General features: G+C 41.5%; 1 protein-coding gene across 3 annotated transcripts in view; it reads left to right on the top strand.

Annotated features, from left to right (window-relative positions):
- RSRC1 (arginine and serine rich coiled-coil 1) overlaps positions 1-19,051 on the top strand; it is a 162,167-nt gene that overhangs the window by 128,189 nt on the left and 14,927 nt on the right. For 2 of the 3 annotated variants that reach the window (XM_081911296.1, XM_081911297.1), the window contains exon 8: positions 6,394-8,013. The exons of the other annotated variant lie outside the window; for it this stretch is intronic. In XM_081911296.1, coding sequence (XP_081767422.1) covers positions 6,394-6,863 — 470 coding nt within the window. In that variant the 3' untranslated portion in view covers positions 6,864-8,013. Of the gene's footprint in view, positions 1-6,393; positions 8,014-19,051 lie in introns of those variants that run through there. 3 annotated transcript variants of the gene reach the window in all.

Genomic DNA, 19,051 nt, shown 5'->3' with positions numbered 1-19,051 from the left:
AGATAAAACTGCTAAAGTTATTGCCACCTCTAGGCCAGTACCTCTACTCTTGAAGCAGTAATAACCGAGAACAAGAGTTACCTGCATTTTCCCTGCCTTGAGACCCTAGCATGCTTTTAAGGCATCTGGGTAGGTTTTTGTAGTTTTACTTTGACTTAAAGCTTAAATTGGAAAGTATTTAAAAGGGCATTGTGTGAAAGTAAAACTGGATAACTCAACTGTGCTTCATGGACATCCTAACTTCAAAGTGGAATGTAGCTTCCTCTAACTTAGTCTGTCATCTCAATAGTACTCAGCAGGTGATTAAGCACTTTCAAGTCTGGGAGCTTTCATGTAAGAAGTTACATCAAGAGTGTATTAAGATCCCAGGGCAACTTGTTCAACGTGAAAGTGATTTGTTTGCCTTTGTGGAATCTTTATGATGCCAGAGCCTGGTCAACTTGAAAACAGAGGCTAGGGCCCAAAACTCCTCCCAATCCATTCTGTCCTAGGAGCAAAGCACAGATGATGTGGGAGAATTGTGCACACATCAGCCAGGGGAGAGGGAAGGAGCTTGGGCAGCAGGTGAAGGGAGAGTCTGCTTCCTGTTGTGCCATTCATTCATTCATTTTCCATCTCTCTCCACCACCCCACCCTGCCCAGTAGCTATTAATCCACAGGAGAGATAAGACAGGTATCCTATTGTGCCTCCCCCACAGCAAATCTGTTGTCGGGTTTCTTTTTCTTTCTTTCTTTTTTGAGGGTGGGAAATTTCAACCAGAGAAAATGATGTAGGAGAGAAGGGTTAAATACCTCCCACAGCATTGCTGTTCTGAGGCTGCTTTTAAGTTTTTATAAAGATTATCACAGAGCTCCCACGTCAAGATACATGCAGATACATACTCCTAGCTACAAGTTTATATTCTTTATTCCGAAGTTAATCAGAAGTGGTATGCTATCTGGCTTTCTAAAATGTCTTATCAAATTAAGACTATATTTCAAGCCAAACTACGTAAAAGTCCAAAATACTCCTTCCCCATTTGTAGTTCAGTAAAGATATTGTGTGATATGCAGTCCATAATCTATTCTAGAGCTATATACTGGTTGCTCAGAGATTTCTTCATTTCCCGTATTGTTCTGGGTTTACAATTGATTCTGAGAGTAAATGAAACTCCAGTTGCGAACCATAACGATACTAACTAAATTCTTGGAGAGAAACGATTTAGTAGTAGCAACAGTAGTTCATTTATTAATTGCTTCCTATGAAGGGCATCCAGTGATGCTGAACGTTGGAAGAGTCAGGACAGACAACACATAGTGCTTCTTCACACAGCACCTGATTAAAATATGGAATTCACTTCCACAACCAATAGTGATGGTCATCACCTTGAGTAACTTTAAAAGAGAGCTAGACAAGTTATTAGAAGATAAGACATATCAAAGGCTACTAGCCATGATAACTATTTTTTCTATACCACTGTCAGAAGTGGAATTATTATTATTATTATTATTATTATTATTATTATTATTATTATTATTTACACCCCGCCCATCTGGCTATCTGGCTGGGTTTCCCCAGCTACTTTGGACGGCTCCCAACAGAATATTAAAAACACAATACAGCATTCAACATTAAAAACGTCCCTAAATAGGGCTGCCTTCAGATGTCTTCTAAAAGTCAGGTAGTTGCTTATTTCCTTCACATCTGAAGGGAGGGCGTTCCACAGGGCGGGCACCACTACCGAGAAGGCCCTCTGCCTGGTTCCCTGTAACCTCACTTCTCTCAGTGAGGGAACCACCAGAAGGCCCTCGGTGCTGGACCTCAGTATCCAGGCTGAATGATGGGGGTGAAGACGCTCCTTCAAGTATACTGGGCTGAGGCCCTTTAGGGCTTTAAAGGTCAGCACCAACATTTTGAATTGTGCTCGGAAATGTAATGGGAGCCAATGAAGGTCTTTCAGGACCAGTGTTATATGATCTCGGCGGCCACTCCTACTAGGACACACAAATGGGTAGTGTTGTGCTTAGGTCCTGCTGTTGATCTAGGCATAGTCATCTGATCAGTCACTGTAAGAACAAGATGGTGGACCAGATGGGCCAGTGGTCTGATCTGGCAGGTCCTTATCTCGAAGTGATGGCTCCATCACAGTGTCCAGTTAAATGTCATCCAGCATGTAAAGAAATCTGGGGGAAGGCACAAGTTATATTGGTCCTACTGTCACCATTTCAGGAGTCCAAGCATATTTCACTCATATCCTGAACTGAATTAAAAGGAAATAGACACATACACCCCACCACCAAATCTGATGACCACAATTTAGCACCAGCCCTAGAGCCCCCAGAAAGTTGGTTGGGTGGAAGTGACCAATGGGACTATACACTGCTGAAAGGTTCTGTCTCTGAGCTATCCAGTAGAGCCAGTAAAGATTAACAAAGCAGATAGAAATTAAAATTAACAGTATGTAAAACTGAGGGCAATTTTGAGGGAGTATGGCATCTCTAAAGGGATCTTGCAAGAGGGAGTTGAATGTCAATGAGGGGAAGTCCTTCCAGCAAGGAAAGTAAAAGGCGTGTCAGGATTTTGCAGTCATTTATGTGGGGGCAGGAAATAAGACAATACCTGGCACTGCCAGTAAATGTACATGGTCATCAATGTACATGGTGCAGCCTTTCCCAACCCAGTGCTTTTCAGATATTTTGGACTGCAACTGCCACTCACCCTCAACCTCAATCAGCACAACCATGCTGTCTGAGACTCATGAGAATTGTAGTCCAGAATATCTAGAAGACACCAAGTTTAAGAAGGCTGCCATAGTTCTTTAAAAAGTAATATAACTAAAAAACAGGTATTTGCCCCAAAGAGCTTACAGTGTGAAGTTTGACCAGCAGGGGAAACAATAGTTTCCTGTGTTTTTGAAAATATGTCCCCGTTTGAAGATTGAATTTTGTAACAAATGCTGCCACTGGTTCAGTAACAGATACTGTCAGTATTAAGAATTCTGCTGATGTAATTTGCTTGAAAAATCTGAAATGAAATCCAGGTTGAGGCCAAAATACCTTTTGAAATGATTTCAAGGAATTAGCATGTTAGAAAATCGTTTAATTGGTGTAGGAGGGGGAAGAAAACCAGATAACCACAAAATTCTTATAGGTGCTTTTGGCAAAGCTAGATGTATGAAAGTTAATATCTGAAGGAAATATGAGGAATAGTTGTTGTCTTACTATTCTTAACTTTTGTTGAAACCCCCCCCCATTAGCCATATTTTATCTGAATACAGGGTGTATCCAACTAAGTTATACACAGAGTAGACCCAGTGAAATTTATGGATTTAAGTTAGTCATGTGCATAATTTTTAATGGGCTTACTCTGTGTAGAACTAACATTGGATACAGCTTCATATAGTTTATAAACTCTCTGCAGCCAGCAAAAACTATTAGTCGAAAATAAATATTGATTTGTAATTGAAATCACCAATTCATTGGATGCTTAGCTTTTATTCCCCATGCTTTGCCCTGTATTTAAAATAAATGCAAGAAATTGCCCTGCCCCTCTCTCAAGTCTTAAAGGAGCACTTTGGAAAGTAGCAGGATTCTGGAAATGGACTGCTTTGCTAAGGAAAACATGTGGTATAAAGAAGCATATTGTTTTCCAGCACATGAAGAAAGGTTGTTCTTTTATCTGCCCCTTAGTAATGGTGTCTTAACATTACTTTTATTATAATTTTATTGCCAAATCAGGTGTGAGATTAGATGTTGGATGTTACATGTAATCTGCTCAGAAATCAAATTATTTGACCTCCAAGCCCACCACTACACCCTCCTGCTGGTTTGCTGTTACATATGCGGCATTTTCCTGTCATGAATACAAATGGAGGACAAATTAGAATTTACAGACAGCTGACCTGAGCTACAGATTAGAGACAAGGGGGCTTGTGCTACTTTAAATGTTTTAATTATCACAGTCCCTATAACCAGTTGAAGGACTCCCTCACAAAAATAATTTTTGTAGCAGAGTAGGGGAGGTGTGAGAGATTTCCCCCATCTAATTTGAATTTGACAGAGCCAAATTGCACTTCCATTGGAGCTATGCTAATTTTCTGCATAAAATTAGGTCTATTAATAAAAATACACCACTTTTACAAGAATGTTTTCAATGGCAGAGGGTGTTTTAATTTGGGACTAACTGAAAACAGCATTTAAATTTTATTTATGATGGCATCAGGATTTATGACAGCTTTATTGGCAGACCTGATTTTCTTTAAATTCTAGGCCTGGCTAGTCAAACTCAAAGTAAATTAAATATGTGGCCACAAGAGCACTGTGATAAGGTGCAATATAAATACTGCTGAAGAAGAAAATGGTACTTTTCCATATTAAAACCAGGCATGTTGGATTACTGCTATGAGGTGCTTAAACGGTTGACTTTAATATATCATGCATAATACAATTAAAAGTTTTCTTGATTTATTAAAATGGAGCTGCTCATGAAAACATACAATTTGAAAAATGTGAAGTGAAAGATGATTAAAATATCTGACAGTGATAACACTATTTTGGTACCAGGAATGAATCAGTGTGTAAAAGATTTAGAGGGGATTATAGGGAAAAGACATTTGTAAAAGTGATCTTAAATATCAAAGGGATAGAGTGAAATAAGGACTTGTTTCTTTGAATTCAAGAAATATTATTGACTAATGCTAAATGAATATGTTATCCTGATGCCTTCATTCTTGAATTTGCATTTTTGTTTCTCATGTGTGTTGGCCCAGTGTTGAATTGATTAGTTATGCCTAGCTAGTAAGCAGTGAAACATTTTATATACACTTGGGAAATAAATTTGGCAGAAAATCAGCATGAGTAGATTTAATTATCGCTCTGAGACCTTTCCCTTTTCTAGCTTAGTGATCCTGAAACTCCATGTGTTTCACTGAAATCTGTGTGGACGCTAAGCTTCGCTTCCCAATTTGTTCCTCCACACAATGATAAGCCAAGCAATTACTGCTTTATTGATTTTTCATCATGGCAAATTTAAAGTTGATTTTTCCCTGAAAAGGCAGGGGTGATTAAGTGTTTCCCCTCAGTTTAGTACAAGAGAGCTGTGTGGCAGAATCTAATATCCTGAGGTCAACCTCTGCAGGGAGATAATACGCTGTCTTGGCCACGTGTTAAGGAGAGAAATCAGGGCTACAAATGTGATAGGATATATGTGGAGACAGTTTAATTTGCTCCATTTATATGAACAATTCACATGGTCCCTGCTTGGAAAACATTATATTGAATAGGCTTGGAAATAAAGCCCACGTGAGCAGAAAGAAAGGGTGAGTACAAATCAGCAGAATGTTTACCAAATTGTTCTTTAGGGAAGATAACTGTAGTTTCAAAATATTTATAAGTAACATTTGTAAATATTGTTTCAGATTCATATGGTAAGATCTTTAATACAATACTGAAGGGCTGCATCTAGGATGTTTTTTCTTTAAGTCAGAAATTAAGAATCTGAAGAGTATGGACATTCCAGTTGCAATCTGTATCATTCATGCAGTTAATGCTTTGTGTAATATGTAAGTTTTTAAACGCACCATTCTCTTTGTTATTCTGACAATGAGACCTGTGGTGTGAGGTGATTTTTAGTTCCATTCTGCAGATAGAAATGACTCATCAAGGTGCTTTTGTACTCTGTCATAGAATCATAGAGTTAGAAGGGACCCCAGGGGTCTTCTATTCCAACCGCTCACAATGCAGGAATCTCAACTAGATCATCCATGGCAGATGGCCATCCAACCTCTGTTTAAAAACCTCCAGTTTTTAAACAGTGGAGAGTGCACCACCTCTCATGGGAGACTGTTCCACCATTGAACAGCTCTTAATATTAGGAAGTTCTTCCTGGTGTTTAGTGGGAATCTCCTTGTAACTTGAATCCATTGGTTTGGGTCCTAGCCGCCAAAGCAGGAGAAAACAAACTTGCTCCAACCCCCATGTGACAGCCCTTTAGACTGCAATTGTGGGAATTACAGAAGTGCATGCTCCTTCAGAGATAGGGATAGGTGTCTGTGTCCTATACATAGAATGGCTGGAACTAGCAGGATTCTAATGCAGCCTTCTGTCTGATACTTAGTTCAGAGAATATTATTTTATTTATGTTGAAGAGAATTCAGTCTTGCTACCCCCCATCCTGCAGCCTCAATGCACCAGCAGGCTTGACCCAAGGTTTGTAGAATTCCCTTTTTAAAAAAAAGAAAAACCCTAAGAGGGGGCACCAGAAACAGTTCAGTGGGCATTGTTATGCATGGTTGCAGTAGATGGTCAGAAAACCAGAGGGGAGGCAGTTATGTGTGGTCATGCTGGAGTCTCCCCCAAAGGGTGTCACAATCCCCTACCGACCCAAGCCATCCAGTTCTCCTGTCATCTTTGCAGGCGGTCAGGACAGGTACAGCAGCGGCAGTGCAAGTAACCTCCACACCACCCCATCAGTGTGCCTCAACTCTGACCTGGAGGGACCACCTCAAGAGGCCTATACCATTCAAGGACAGTATGCCATTCCACAGCCAGATCTGACCAAGCTGCAGCAGTTGGCAATGCAACAGTCACACTTTCCAATGTCTCATGGCAACACTGGATTCCATGGTTTGGATGCATCAGCTCAAACTATTTCTCATGAACTCACCATTCCAAACGATCTGATTGGATGCATCATTGGGCGTCAAGGCGCCAAGATCAATGAGATTCGCCAGATGTCTGGGGCGCAGATCAAAATTGCCAATCCAGTGGAAGGATCTACTGACAGGCAGGTTACCATAACTGGATCTGCAGCCAGCATTAGCCTGGCTCAATATCTAATTAATATCAGGCTTTCTTTGGAGACTGGTGGAATGGGAAGCATCTAGGACAATGCAACCGCCTCACGCATTACCTGTTTCTGCTGTTCATCCCCACGGTCCATCTGTGTAGTTTCTGAGCAGTCAGCGATTCCAGGTTTTAACTAGTTTGTAAATTTTCAGTTCTACATGCTTTACCCATCTACTCATGTTTTTTTTAAATAAATTGCAGCATTTTAATTCCCTTTCTCTGTTCAGCTGTTAAAATGCTGATTCATATTTTAGTTTATACGCTTCTCCCCCTTTCTTGGCTCATGAAGTTTTTCTGTTATGTCATGAGATGTAAGAGTGGAATTAATACATTTGAGTTTAGTTCTGTAACGTCAGAATTTTTTTAAAAAAATTAAAAGATGGACTGGGAAAAAAGAAAAAGAAAACCAGAGGGGAGGGAGAATGGCGTATCCCAGAGGAGGGCATGGCTGGATAGGACCTTGGTCAGGATCTTTCCACACAGATAAATTTCACTGCTAGTCCTATTTGTTTAGTTACTAAAAAAATGTAGATATTTTTCCCTTTTAGAACACAGAGGGCAGATTCTATATCTCAATGTTCTCTGATAAATCAAAGTAGCATGTTGGGATGAAGGCACATCCAGACCACTTCTTCCTGATATACTAGCTTTCCTGAGCAGGAAGGTTTTGACTTGGGGGTATTGAACCAACCTCCACATTATGAAGTGGTACGGTCCCAAGATTGCAGCGCATCAGACTTTTTGGGTGCATTAACCAGGCATTGTGTTCGCTCAGGTAGCCTTCCTACATCAAATTTTACAGTCTTCTCCTGCATAGACAACACGAGAGGTCCAGAGGGTGGAAACACAAAAATGGGCTTTTTCTGTGATGGCTCTCAGCTTATGGAATGCTTTCCCCCGGGAGGCTCGCCTGGCACCCTCATTACAGTGGTACCTTGGTTTACGAACTTAATCCGTTTCGGAAGCCGGTTCTTAAACCAAAGTGTTCTTAAACCAAGGTGTGCTTTCCCATACAAAGTAATGGAAAACCAATTAATCCGTTCCAGATGATGAAAAACAACCCCTAAAACTAATTGGACATGAATTTTACTATATAATGAGGCCATTGATCCATAAAATGAAAGCAATAAACAATGTACTGTACTGTACAATCAATAAAACAGTATTGATGATTTAAAAAAATGAAAATGTGATTTTTTTTCTTTCTTACCTGCACTGATGATAGTCATTGTTTGGATGGGGGGTTGGGGTCCTCTTCCAGATTCACAATTGGTGACTCCTCTCCTGCCATTCCTTCCCTTGCTTTTCTTTACACCACTGCCACCAACACCACCGCCACCTGGTTCAGACTCACTGGATCTTTTCCTTACCAAAAATTGAGACTTCCTTTTGCCGATGTTTTAAAACATGCCCAAAGTGAGGCATTGCAGGTGTTAGTGGCATGACTTACAGCAGCTTTATCAGAATGATATTTTTCAGCAATAGTTTGCACTTCATCCCATTTTGCAAACATTTCTTTGATTGTTGCTGTAGATAGACTTTCTCTGCTCTCCTCCTCTGAAGATATTTCCTCAGTTGCCGCCTTTTGCTGCTCCATCAGAATGTTTTGAAGTTCTTCTGTGGTGAGCTCAGTCCTGTGCTCCTCCACTAACTCCTCCACGTCAGCACCACTTACTTCCAAGCCCATGGAATTTCCCAGAGACACAATATCCTCAACAAGAAGAGCATCCTCTTCAACAGCCTCTGTTACATGTTCTGGGACAGCTTCTGGCCACAATTTCTTCCATGCTTCCTTCAGTGTTCTCTCCATCCTTTGTCTATCATATGTAAGCAATGGAGGATATTAAAATGATTCTTCCAGAACTCTCTGAACGTTAGCTCTGTGTCCAAGGTCACCTCAAAGCACCTTTGGAACAATGCTTTGGTGTAAAGCTTCTTAAAATTAGATATGACCTGCTGGTCCATGGGCTGGATGAGAGAAGTTGCGTTGGGGGGCAAAAACTTTACACTGATGAACGCAAACTCTTCCAACAACTCATCCTCCAAGCCTGCAGGATGACCTGGAGCATTATCCATAAGAAACAGGCACTTCATTGGAACATTTTTGTCTTGGAGGTATTTTTTCACACTTGGCCCAAACTCAATAAAAAATTGTCTTGTTACCCAAGCTCTGCTGTTCGCCCTCCACATCACATGCAGTTTGCTTTTTATGACATTGTTCTTCTTAGAAATCCTGGGGTTCTCAGAATGGTAGACTCGCAAAGGCTTCAACTTAAAATATCCACTTGTATTTGCACAAAATAAAAGGGTGAGCCTGTCTTTCATGGGCTTATGCTGTCTCCTCTTTTGTGATGTTGGTCCTCTTTGGCATTTTCTTCCCAAAGAGGCCTGTCTCATCACAGTTGAAAACTTGTTGGGGAACGAAGCCCTGTGACTCAACATAATCTTTAAATTCCAAAACAAATCGGTCAGCATCTGATTTGTTGGCACTGGCAGCTTCACCATGTCTCACAACATTGTGGCTGCCACTTCTCTTCTTAAAATTTTCAAACCACCCTCTGCCTACCTTGAAACTCTCAACCTCATCACTTGCTCCAGGGGCATTTGCGATGAGGTTGGCATGCAAATGTAAAGCTTTTTCACAAATTATGCTTTCAGAAATGCTGTCACCGGCCAACTGTTTTTCGGTTATCCATATTAAAAGCAGTTTTTCCATTTCTTCCATTGTCTGTGTTCGTTGCTTTGTGAGTGTTTTAACACCTTTTGCAACACTGGCCCCCTTAATGGCATCCTTATTTTTTAAGATGGTACAAGTTGTAGATTTGGCCATACAAAACTGCGTTGCCAGATCACTTACACCCAGGGGTCAGCAAACGTTTTCAGCAGGGGGCCGGTCCACTGTCCCTCAGACCTTGTTGGGGGGCTGGATTATATTTTTTGGGGGGAAATGAACAAATTCCTATGCACACTGGGAAGAATGGGGCGGGGAAGGGCAGGCGTAATAAAATAAAATAATGTGCATTAAATCGGGGTGGGCAAGGCTCCTCAACAGACTAGCTCACCCACCACCACGCTGCTCATCCTCCCGCCACCCCCCAAAACACACACATACTGAGACCCACAATCACCCCACAGAGAAAAGGGTGGCAAGTTAAACATGCAGACAACGGTCAAGGCGAAGGAGGGATGGCAGCTCCGGAGAAGCAGCACCAGGAGGGAGCTGGAAGAAGAGGTGAGGGGGGGCAAGGAGTCCTCCTCCTCACCCACCCCAGTCTCCTTCTTGCTTTGCCGCCTGCCTCATTTGCCAAAGGGCTGGCGGCGGCGCCACAAAATGGGCTTTCTCCCCGCCTAGAGAAAGAGCCGCTGCCACCACACCGCTGCTTCTTCTCGTGCAGCGGGTAGGCAGAGTGAGCTCCGCTCTCTGGCCCACAGGAGCACCAGGGCAAAGGCAGCGGCGGGAGGAAGATTATTATTATTATTATTATTATTATTATTACTACTACTATTTCCCCAATGGTCTGAGTTGGAGGGAGAACAAGAGGAGAAAGGCTGGTGGGAAAGAAGAGAGGGAAGAGGATTTTTGTCCTTCCACCATCAAACTCCACGCGAACGCTCAGCTTCTGGGGACACAAAACTACGAATAATATTAATGATATCAGGGTAAGCAAGCAAGCAAAGGCAGCCCGCCCTCTACCCGAAACAAGGAGTGGGGGGCATGTGAAGGAGGCGAGCAATGAAACCCAGACCCACACCTTTTCTTGTCATTGGAGCCGCTCGTCATGATGCAGGGCTGCATGGTGGCCGCAGCGCCACCACCAGAAATGAGCTTGACTGCCCGGACGGAGCTTCTGCAGGCGACAGGAGGAAGAGGCCGAGCGGCAGCTGATTTACCTCAGCGCAGCGCAGGGACGTCTCTGTGAATGAAACGTCGCTGAGGTAAACCAAGTGAGGCGTTTGATTGGCAGAGACACCCCTGTGCCACGCTGAGGTAAATCAGGCACGGCGTTTGATTGCCAGAGCCGCTACCACTCAGCCTCTTCCACCCATCGCCATCGCCAGGAGTCTTGGCTTCATGGTGGGTTCTTAAATGGCTGGGCGGGCCAGATCTAGGACCTAGTCGGACCTGATCCAGCCCGGGAGCCGTAGTTTGCCAACCCCTGACTTACACAGACCCCACTTTCACGCTTAGAAATAATTTGCTTCTTTACCTCTTAGAGTTATCATGGTTCTCTTCCCGTTGCTGCTTTTATCCATGTCAGCAGTCCCGCAGTCAATCAATACGTAGCTGAACTGAGTTCCACACAGTCCCCAAAACAATGGCACAGAGTTCCCCAAAAGTCCCCAAAACGAAGAAGCAAAGCAGAGACAAAGGCACAAGGCAGACTCCCAGAAACAAAGGAACAAGGCAGAATCCCAAAATTTTCCACTCCCCCCTCCCACAGGGTGGGTGGGCTTACCTGGCCAGGTGCCACTCACCTTGCTACCTGCTGGGGGGGGCAAGGGCCAGTAAAGGGCTGATGCTTTTCGGCCCAGGCTCACTTTGTTTTCTTACCAGGTTCACCGCTGGACTTCGCTCTTGGTCTTGGTTAGGTAAGTGTTCCTCGTCGGGGTTTGGAGCTGCGGTGTGGCCTGCTGGGCCCCCTATGGCGGGCACTGCTTCTGCGGCTTCGGGGGCGGGATGAGGGCTGCGGTGCGGCCTGCTAGGCCTCCTGCGGCTGGTGCTTCTTCCCCCGGCAGCAGGGGCCGAATCTGGGCTTCACGGGTTGCGCGGTCTAGCTCTGGGCCGTGGGGCGGCCTACTGAGGCCTCCCGCGGTGAGAGCCCGGCAGCAGAGGCTGAATCAAGTCCACACAGGTGCCGGGGCCTAGTTCTGGGCCACGGTGCGGCCTACCAAGGCCTCCCACAGCCAGAGCCTGCAAATTCACATTCCAAAAAAATAATATGCAAATTGGAATACTCATTTCCAGCGATGAAGTATTCATGATCCAAACAGTTCATTAACTAGGCTGTTCGTAACCCAAGGTACCACTGTACTTATCTTTTGTTTCTTGGTCCATCTAGTTCATGCTCGCTAAGAGACTCTAAAGGATGTGTTGAATATAGAAACTGCATTAATTTTAAGTTTGTTTGGTACAGATATTATCCGGAGCAATGTGTGTAAGAAAGGGAGAGTAGCTTGTGTTATAGACTATTTACCAATATTCATGCAGTAACTTCCTCTAAATGTGATCTCATAGTTCTGACTTTTTTCTTGTTCCTTCCTTCAGCCCATAAGTTAAAGGATTTTACCCACTCTTCACTAACATTAAATAATCTTTAATTCACTTGAAATACTTTTCTGTTACTTCAGAAGGACATTCTCTTTCGGATAATCTACAGGCTTCTTAGGAAGGTCTGAATATAGGTATACAATATATCATTTCTGCCCTGGTAATTTTGTGCTAAATAACTGATCACATACTGCTACTTACAGAGCTCAGGACAAGGACACTCAGCATATTACATTAAGGACAACAGTTAGAAATTTCCTTTTATTTAACACATCTGAATCACTATTCCCTGCAAATTGCTGGATGGTGCACATTCAAGGTCAGTTTGCATTATGCTCTGCAGCACGTGGATTGAGTGAATGCTTCTTTAACTTGCCTTGCATGTTTTATTAAGCTTCTGTATGATGAGTCAAGATGAAGCATCTACAGATCTCATGTCACGCTCATGGGCAAAGGAACTGAGCCACATGATGTCCTGATCCATAGTGATGTCCACCACCAAAGGAAGGTGATAACCCAAACAAGGTGGAAATCAGTAGGCCAGGAACCAGAAGGGAAGGTAACAGATGAATAGGGTAGGCAAAGCGAGGATAATGACCAAGGTTAGCTAAGGCAGGAGTTACACAGTGGTTTCTTAGAGCAACTGGAAGAGATGGCAGCCTGTCTGCTTTATGCTACACTTGGACTGTTAAAGGACTGGTGTGTTCCTCTAGACTGGAGTTTCAAGCTGTGAGGACTTCCTAGAGCAGGGGTCAGCAAACGTTTTCAGCAGGGGGCCGGTCCACTGTCCCTCAGACCCTGTGGGGGGCCGGACTATATTTTGAAGGGAAAACAACAACAAACTCCTATGCCTCACAAATAACCCAGGTATGCATTTTAAATAAAAGCACACATTCTACTCATGTAAAAACACCAGGCAGGCCCCACAAATAACCCAGAGATGCATTTTAAATAAAAGGACACTGAACCACCCGCAGGCCAGATTTAGAAGGCGATTGGGCCGAATCTGGCCCCCGAGCCTTAGTTAGCCTACCCATACCCTAGAGGAAGGCTTGAGGGTCTCCTGATCCCTCCAAGGAGTCTGTGGTCTGGTCATCAAGAGTCCAGTGGCAGGAGGATCTCCTCAAGGTTCAGCGCATGAGATGTGCCAGCAGTTTCACAGAGGAAAGGTTGGGGAGTGGCTCCAACTCCTTCTCAGGACTACTGTTGTGGAAGGATATGCATCTGAGGATTGCTGGTCTGGGGCCACTGGAAGGATGTGCAATTAAAGGGCTTCACAGAGCCCTTTAATTGAGCTCTGTCGATTTAAATTGCTATCTAGCTGCTCCTGTATTTGTTCCACCAAAGAAAAGTGGAAGAAACTGAGGAGCACTGGCCCTGCTTTGTCTTGCATCTACTACCTTGAATTTTCACTTTTGGAAACTACTTTTGAGATGATGTTCACTCTTAACAATATCTAGATCAGAGGCAGACATTTCAGTGTCCTCCACATGTTGTTGGATTACAATTCCCATCAGCCCCAGCCAGAATAGCCAATGGTCACAGGTGATGGAAATTGTAGTCCAGCATCACATGGGGGGCACCATATAGGCTTCCCTGATTTAGATTTAAATTTAGCAAGGTATGGGAATCATTTTACTTTACTCTTCCGATTGTTAATTCTAATATTGTTCCCTAGTTCAATTGGCATTGATAACTAGGCATAACTTGCTACAGGAGGATTCAATTGCATGAGGTCATACCACGTGGCACACATAGCTGTAATAACTTAGAGTGCAGTACTCAATGATAAGAAAATATATTTAGATGCCCTTAAGTTCATTAGAGATTGCCAAAGGTCGCACTTTATGTTCCACTAATTTTATTGAAGTTTATTGTTATGGCAGTGACCTGAACTCTGGCTGTGTGGCCTTTAACACATAGTATATATATATATATTCTGCAAGAAATTCAATTTTAATTTTAGATAACATATGGTTAAGTTATTGCTTCATTAATCAAAATCGGTTGATCAACTGTAAGCTTAAGTAACAAAAGTATCTAACTTGAATGAAAGCTGGCTCAAACACTCGGCAGAAATTTCCATATGATATTGTATAAATTAAACGCATATATGGCTCCACTATACAAAAAGCAGGATTTCAAACTGTTCAATTAATGCCTAACAAATGGCATATTTTAAGCAATATCTGAGAGCCTTCAACTGCACCCTTCATGTCCCTGGAGAGTAGAGATGTTGCTTCATTAGGCCGACATAACCACCTGGTGTTGAATTTCCAGTGTCTTGAGAATTTGTAACATCTGGTACATACTGTGATCTCCTTTTACGTATGTTTCATCTTTTATTGTAATTTTATGACAAATGGATTAATTAATATGGTGTACATTATTTGAGATATTCAGCTTAATATAAAGCAACATTTAGAACACAGATGCACCCAAAAAATTGAAATACCTAAGAAATGCTGCTAATATTGGTCAAGTCTTATTGTTATTCTGTGGCAACTGTTGTTTGTGGTTAACTATGGATTATGGCCGCCAAAAATTGCATGACAATATGTAAACAAAAATCTTCACCTGTTTTCAGTTTTTAAATTTTAAGATTTCTTCTTAAACAAAAAATAAAATAAACTGATCCCTTCCTGCATCTCTTCGTCTTCACCTTGACCTGCTGCTAATTAGACTGAATATTCTTGTGTACTTTAAATTTTGCCTTTCATATAGTAGTTAGAAGGATGATTGACATTTCATGTTTCCTTCCCCTCCTTGCCCACCATTTCAGAACTTCCTTTCATTTTACCTAACCTTCTCAGTTATGCAGTATTGCCAAGTTGAAGATGTTTGGATAGAGTCAAATGGTTTTTCTTTAATGGTCTTTTGGACGTTAGGTTCAGTTAGCAGGAGCTCATCAAGAATAGAAAGAAATATCTTGTAGGCAAGAACTTGAGGCCCTTCTTTGGATGGTATTATGGGCTGGGAACTGATTGGGAAGAGAAGTTGGCAAGTTGATTGTTGAGGAGTATCTGGAATTGTCCTTGTTCCCAAAATAACCACCACATCTGTGAAATTTCACAGGATGTTTCCTAACTGATACAGATCAGTATCTCCATCTCAACTCATAAGTATGCAAGTAACTAATCTGAGGTCTAATATTTCTGTTGTAAGTTGTTTGTGGTGTGCTTGAATTTTTAATTTTTTTATTTGCCATGAATATGCTAAGTTACTTATCTGTTTCAGTTCTCCAGCTGTAAAATTGGGGGAGAGATGGAATCAATAAAGGACTGATTCATTTAAGAATGTGTATTGGATTGGTTCAAATGGAACAATTTATTTCTGTTTCCTTTTGTTGTGCAGATATTGTTAAACACTACTTGTTGTACACTTTGCCAAGTGCATTGTGGTACTTGTGCAACAGTTTCTAGAGTGGTACTTTCATATTACTTGACTTGTGATTGACTTGCCAAAATGGTAGACCACCTTTCCCCCCCCTTTTTTTTTAGTATAATGACCACAGAATGGTTGAGGTTGGATTGGAAGGAAAAGCTGAAAAGTCAAATTTTCTTCAGATGTGAGAAAGGGGCAGAGACTGCAATCTTTAATGTATTGGCTCCTGGTGCTGCTGCTTGATCATGGCTTGTTTAACTATTTGGAATATTAGATAAGTCAAAGGGACAAATTTTAATAAGTGCTGATCTGATATAAATAATTCACCAACTACAGTTTCATCATTATAAAAATCACGGACATTTTTTGTGAGGCATTAAAACGTGCTTATATTTTAATCACCAACGATATGGTTTTGCCAGTAAGACCTTATTCTTCCTCTATTTTTTATAGGTTTGTGTTTTTCTAATATATCCAGATGTGAGATTGCTTGTATAATAATATTGTGAAGCTGAAGTTCTAAAAAAGAAGAAAGAGAGAAAAGAGCAACTCTGGAATGGCAATATGTCAAGAAACCTCTGCTATTTGTTAAAAGCTGTTTTCATTTTAACGGTTATAAAAATGAGAAGTGTCCTTAATATTGGGCTCTATTGATCAGTAAAGGTCAGGGGCAGGCTATACATTGCATGTACCTACCATTGCAGAGTAGCCGGCTAGCTTAACAAAAAAATGTTCCTCTTTGTGAAGGCCATTTTCCTGCAGTCGTAGAGATTCTCCTGCCACCATGTAGCCTCAGGATAAGGCTATCCGTGGCTAGTAGCCATGATGGTTATAATCTGCCTCCACTGTTGGAGGCAATGTGTTCCTGAATACCAATTGCTAGGAACTGCAAAGTCCTGCTTGCATGCTTCCCATAAGCATCTGTTTGACCACAGTAAGAAGAGGATGACCTGATCTGGGTGGCCTGATCCAGGAGGGCTCTTCTTCTACTAGATATTACTGGAAATGAAGGACTGCATTGGGTCTGTATTGGCTGACATGAGAGGAGAATTGCACCCAGTCCACATATCTTTTCTCTCCTACTTTCCCTTGATCCATTTGTAATTTATTTGATTATCTATATATTCTGTGTTAAAACATTGTCTCTACTATCAAAGTGTGAGTTAACATAAAGCCTGTTTTTGACTAAAGGTTACATCCAGTCTTACATTGCCAGGGGGGTTGCATCTTCCTGCCAGCAAAGGAGGCAGAGAAGCATGTCTTAGTGGTTCTTTGTTCTTGATCGGCTGCCAAATGGTCTTATTTTACAATCCTGCTGATGGTCACAAACTAAGGGTTTAGCAGTAGTGGGTCTTAAATACAAAGCTTCAGAAAATCTGAAGTAATAGCTGTCAGTTTGAAAGGATATGATTTCAGAGTTGCATTATTTACAACGTTTTCTTCACAGACCTAATGCAGCAAAGTCATAAATCTGTTTGTGAAATTACATCTGGCTTTGGAAGTACTGCGGTCTTACCAATTTAGCATTGGCTTGATTGCAAGTTCAAAACTGAAGAAAATGGGCTGTGAAGGAGATTTTGTGTTAAAACACTGTTATCCTTGACGATTAGCAGAAACTGCAAGGGGCACCCGCAGCTACCTCACAAGATGAAAACATAAATCCATATTATTAGTTTGATATGTTTTAAAGGGTTTTTCAGGCTGAAAGACCTTCCTTAAGAGTCTACAGATGTTCTACAGCTGCTTTATTGCCAGTTGGCTTCAGAGAACTGTCTGGAACCTCTGATTATTGGGATCATGAACATTTCTAATACAGCCCTTGTCCTCCCAGGTTAGATATACCACTGTATGTGCTTTCTGGCATATTTGTCTTCCTTGTGTCATTATCGCAACACAATGGAATTTCTAATAAATGGAGCCCAAGGTAATTAATTATGGAAATAAGATCCCACGTGCTTAAAGTGCATGAATAAGTAGCTTAAACTCATCTTCAACATTTAGGTGAATTATATAAACAGATGGTCAGCAATACCTTGGGCAAGTTATGGGTTTCATTTAAATTCATGGTTCTTAGAGAAGGCTTTAAATATTTTATAATTACCTGGAAGATGATTATTTTTAATAATACTGCAGCACATCTCTACATAAGGCTTCAAACATTATGGCTTGGATACTATGAGCAGTAAATGGACTTCTGCTCAGGCCCCCCCTACATTTTTTATATATTGTCTTTTAGATTAAAAATATATCTATGTATGTGCCTATTCCCTTAACTCATGTCAGCATGAGATACCTGTAGACTAATATGTATCATGAATATAAGTACCTCATTTAAATTTCTGAGGGTTAGGCTTTAAATTTCCATTTATTTGCACTGTTTGGCCTATTGAGGTTTTCATTTGTCAAATTTGTTAGCTCTTGGGTATTAGTTACGCAAATATTGATGTGTAGCTTTGGCCTGTTAGCTATCAATTGAAATCAGAAAATCAATGGTCTTAATAGTTCCTTATTACATAGTTGATGCATTTGCAAGGCTAAGTTGAGTACTGTCAGTGAATAATCAATTCAGTCAAAAACTATTACCTGATCACTGCCAGAAACAGTTTCCTATAAATACACCGATACATTATGTGAGTGCAACACCCTGTAGTGTATTTAAGAGAGAAGAATAACATCAAGCTTGTCATTCTAGTATGTGCTCAAAACTAGTGGGGAAATGACAATTTTAACATTAAAAAGCTAATATAAAGGTGGTAGATTGATCACTGAGTGAAGCAGACCAACAAGTGAAGCTGCTCGCTCCAAATTTAGGCACAGATCGTAGCTGAGGTAACATTGCAAACCTTCCAAAGACAAGATGATCAGTGCCATGCTCAACTATTATGGGGCCATATATAGCCCAATTGCTAATTCAGACAAACACAATCACACACAGACACACCCAACATGATACACAATCCATCCACCCTCAGCATGCTAAGCACAATGGAGGAAGGTCTATATGTCCATCCTATACATGCATCCAGCCACCCTGCTATTTTTAGGGCCAAAGCATGTTGATTGTTCAGGTTGTCAGTACACATTCTGTCAAGACATTATCTCTTTGCTTTGATAGATATATCCATGGATTGTTCTAGTTTGCTTGGAATTATGCAGTATGAAACATACAGGCTGCTATGTATTTGGCCGGCTTTATACAGTACACAAATGTTTAATCCTTGACCTCCTTCAGTTTAGTACCTGCGCAGCAATATTGAAAGGTCAGGGTGCACTTACTGGAAATATTCCAAAGCTGGTTTTCTGGTGGTGGTTGTCACTGTAATTTGCTATTTTTAAATCACCTGTACATGTGCTTTGTGCTATACAATATTTAAAAATTGCTTTGGTTCTTGCCCACACTCTTTTACACATGCTGTGCCTGCCCTCCATGTATATGGGTCAGAGGTTGATCTTGCCCATAGATTGTAGGCAGAACAAAGATTGCCGGATGAAAAGTTTCTGGTATAATTATCAGTTTTGCAGGCATTGATGGGAAAACTTAAATCATCAAAAGTTCACCAAATATTTATCAAT

The sequence above is a fragment of the Podarcis melisellensis genome (genome assembly GCF_964234715.1).
Source record: "Podarcis melisellensis genome assembly, chromosome: 5".
NCBI lineage: Eukaryota > Metazoa > Chordata > Lepidosauria > Squamata > Lacertidae > Podarcis > Podarcis melisellensis.
This window is presented reverse-complemented; position numbering and strand designations above follow the sequence as displayed.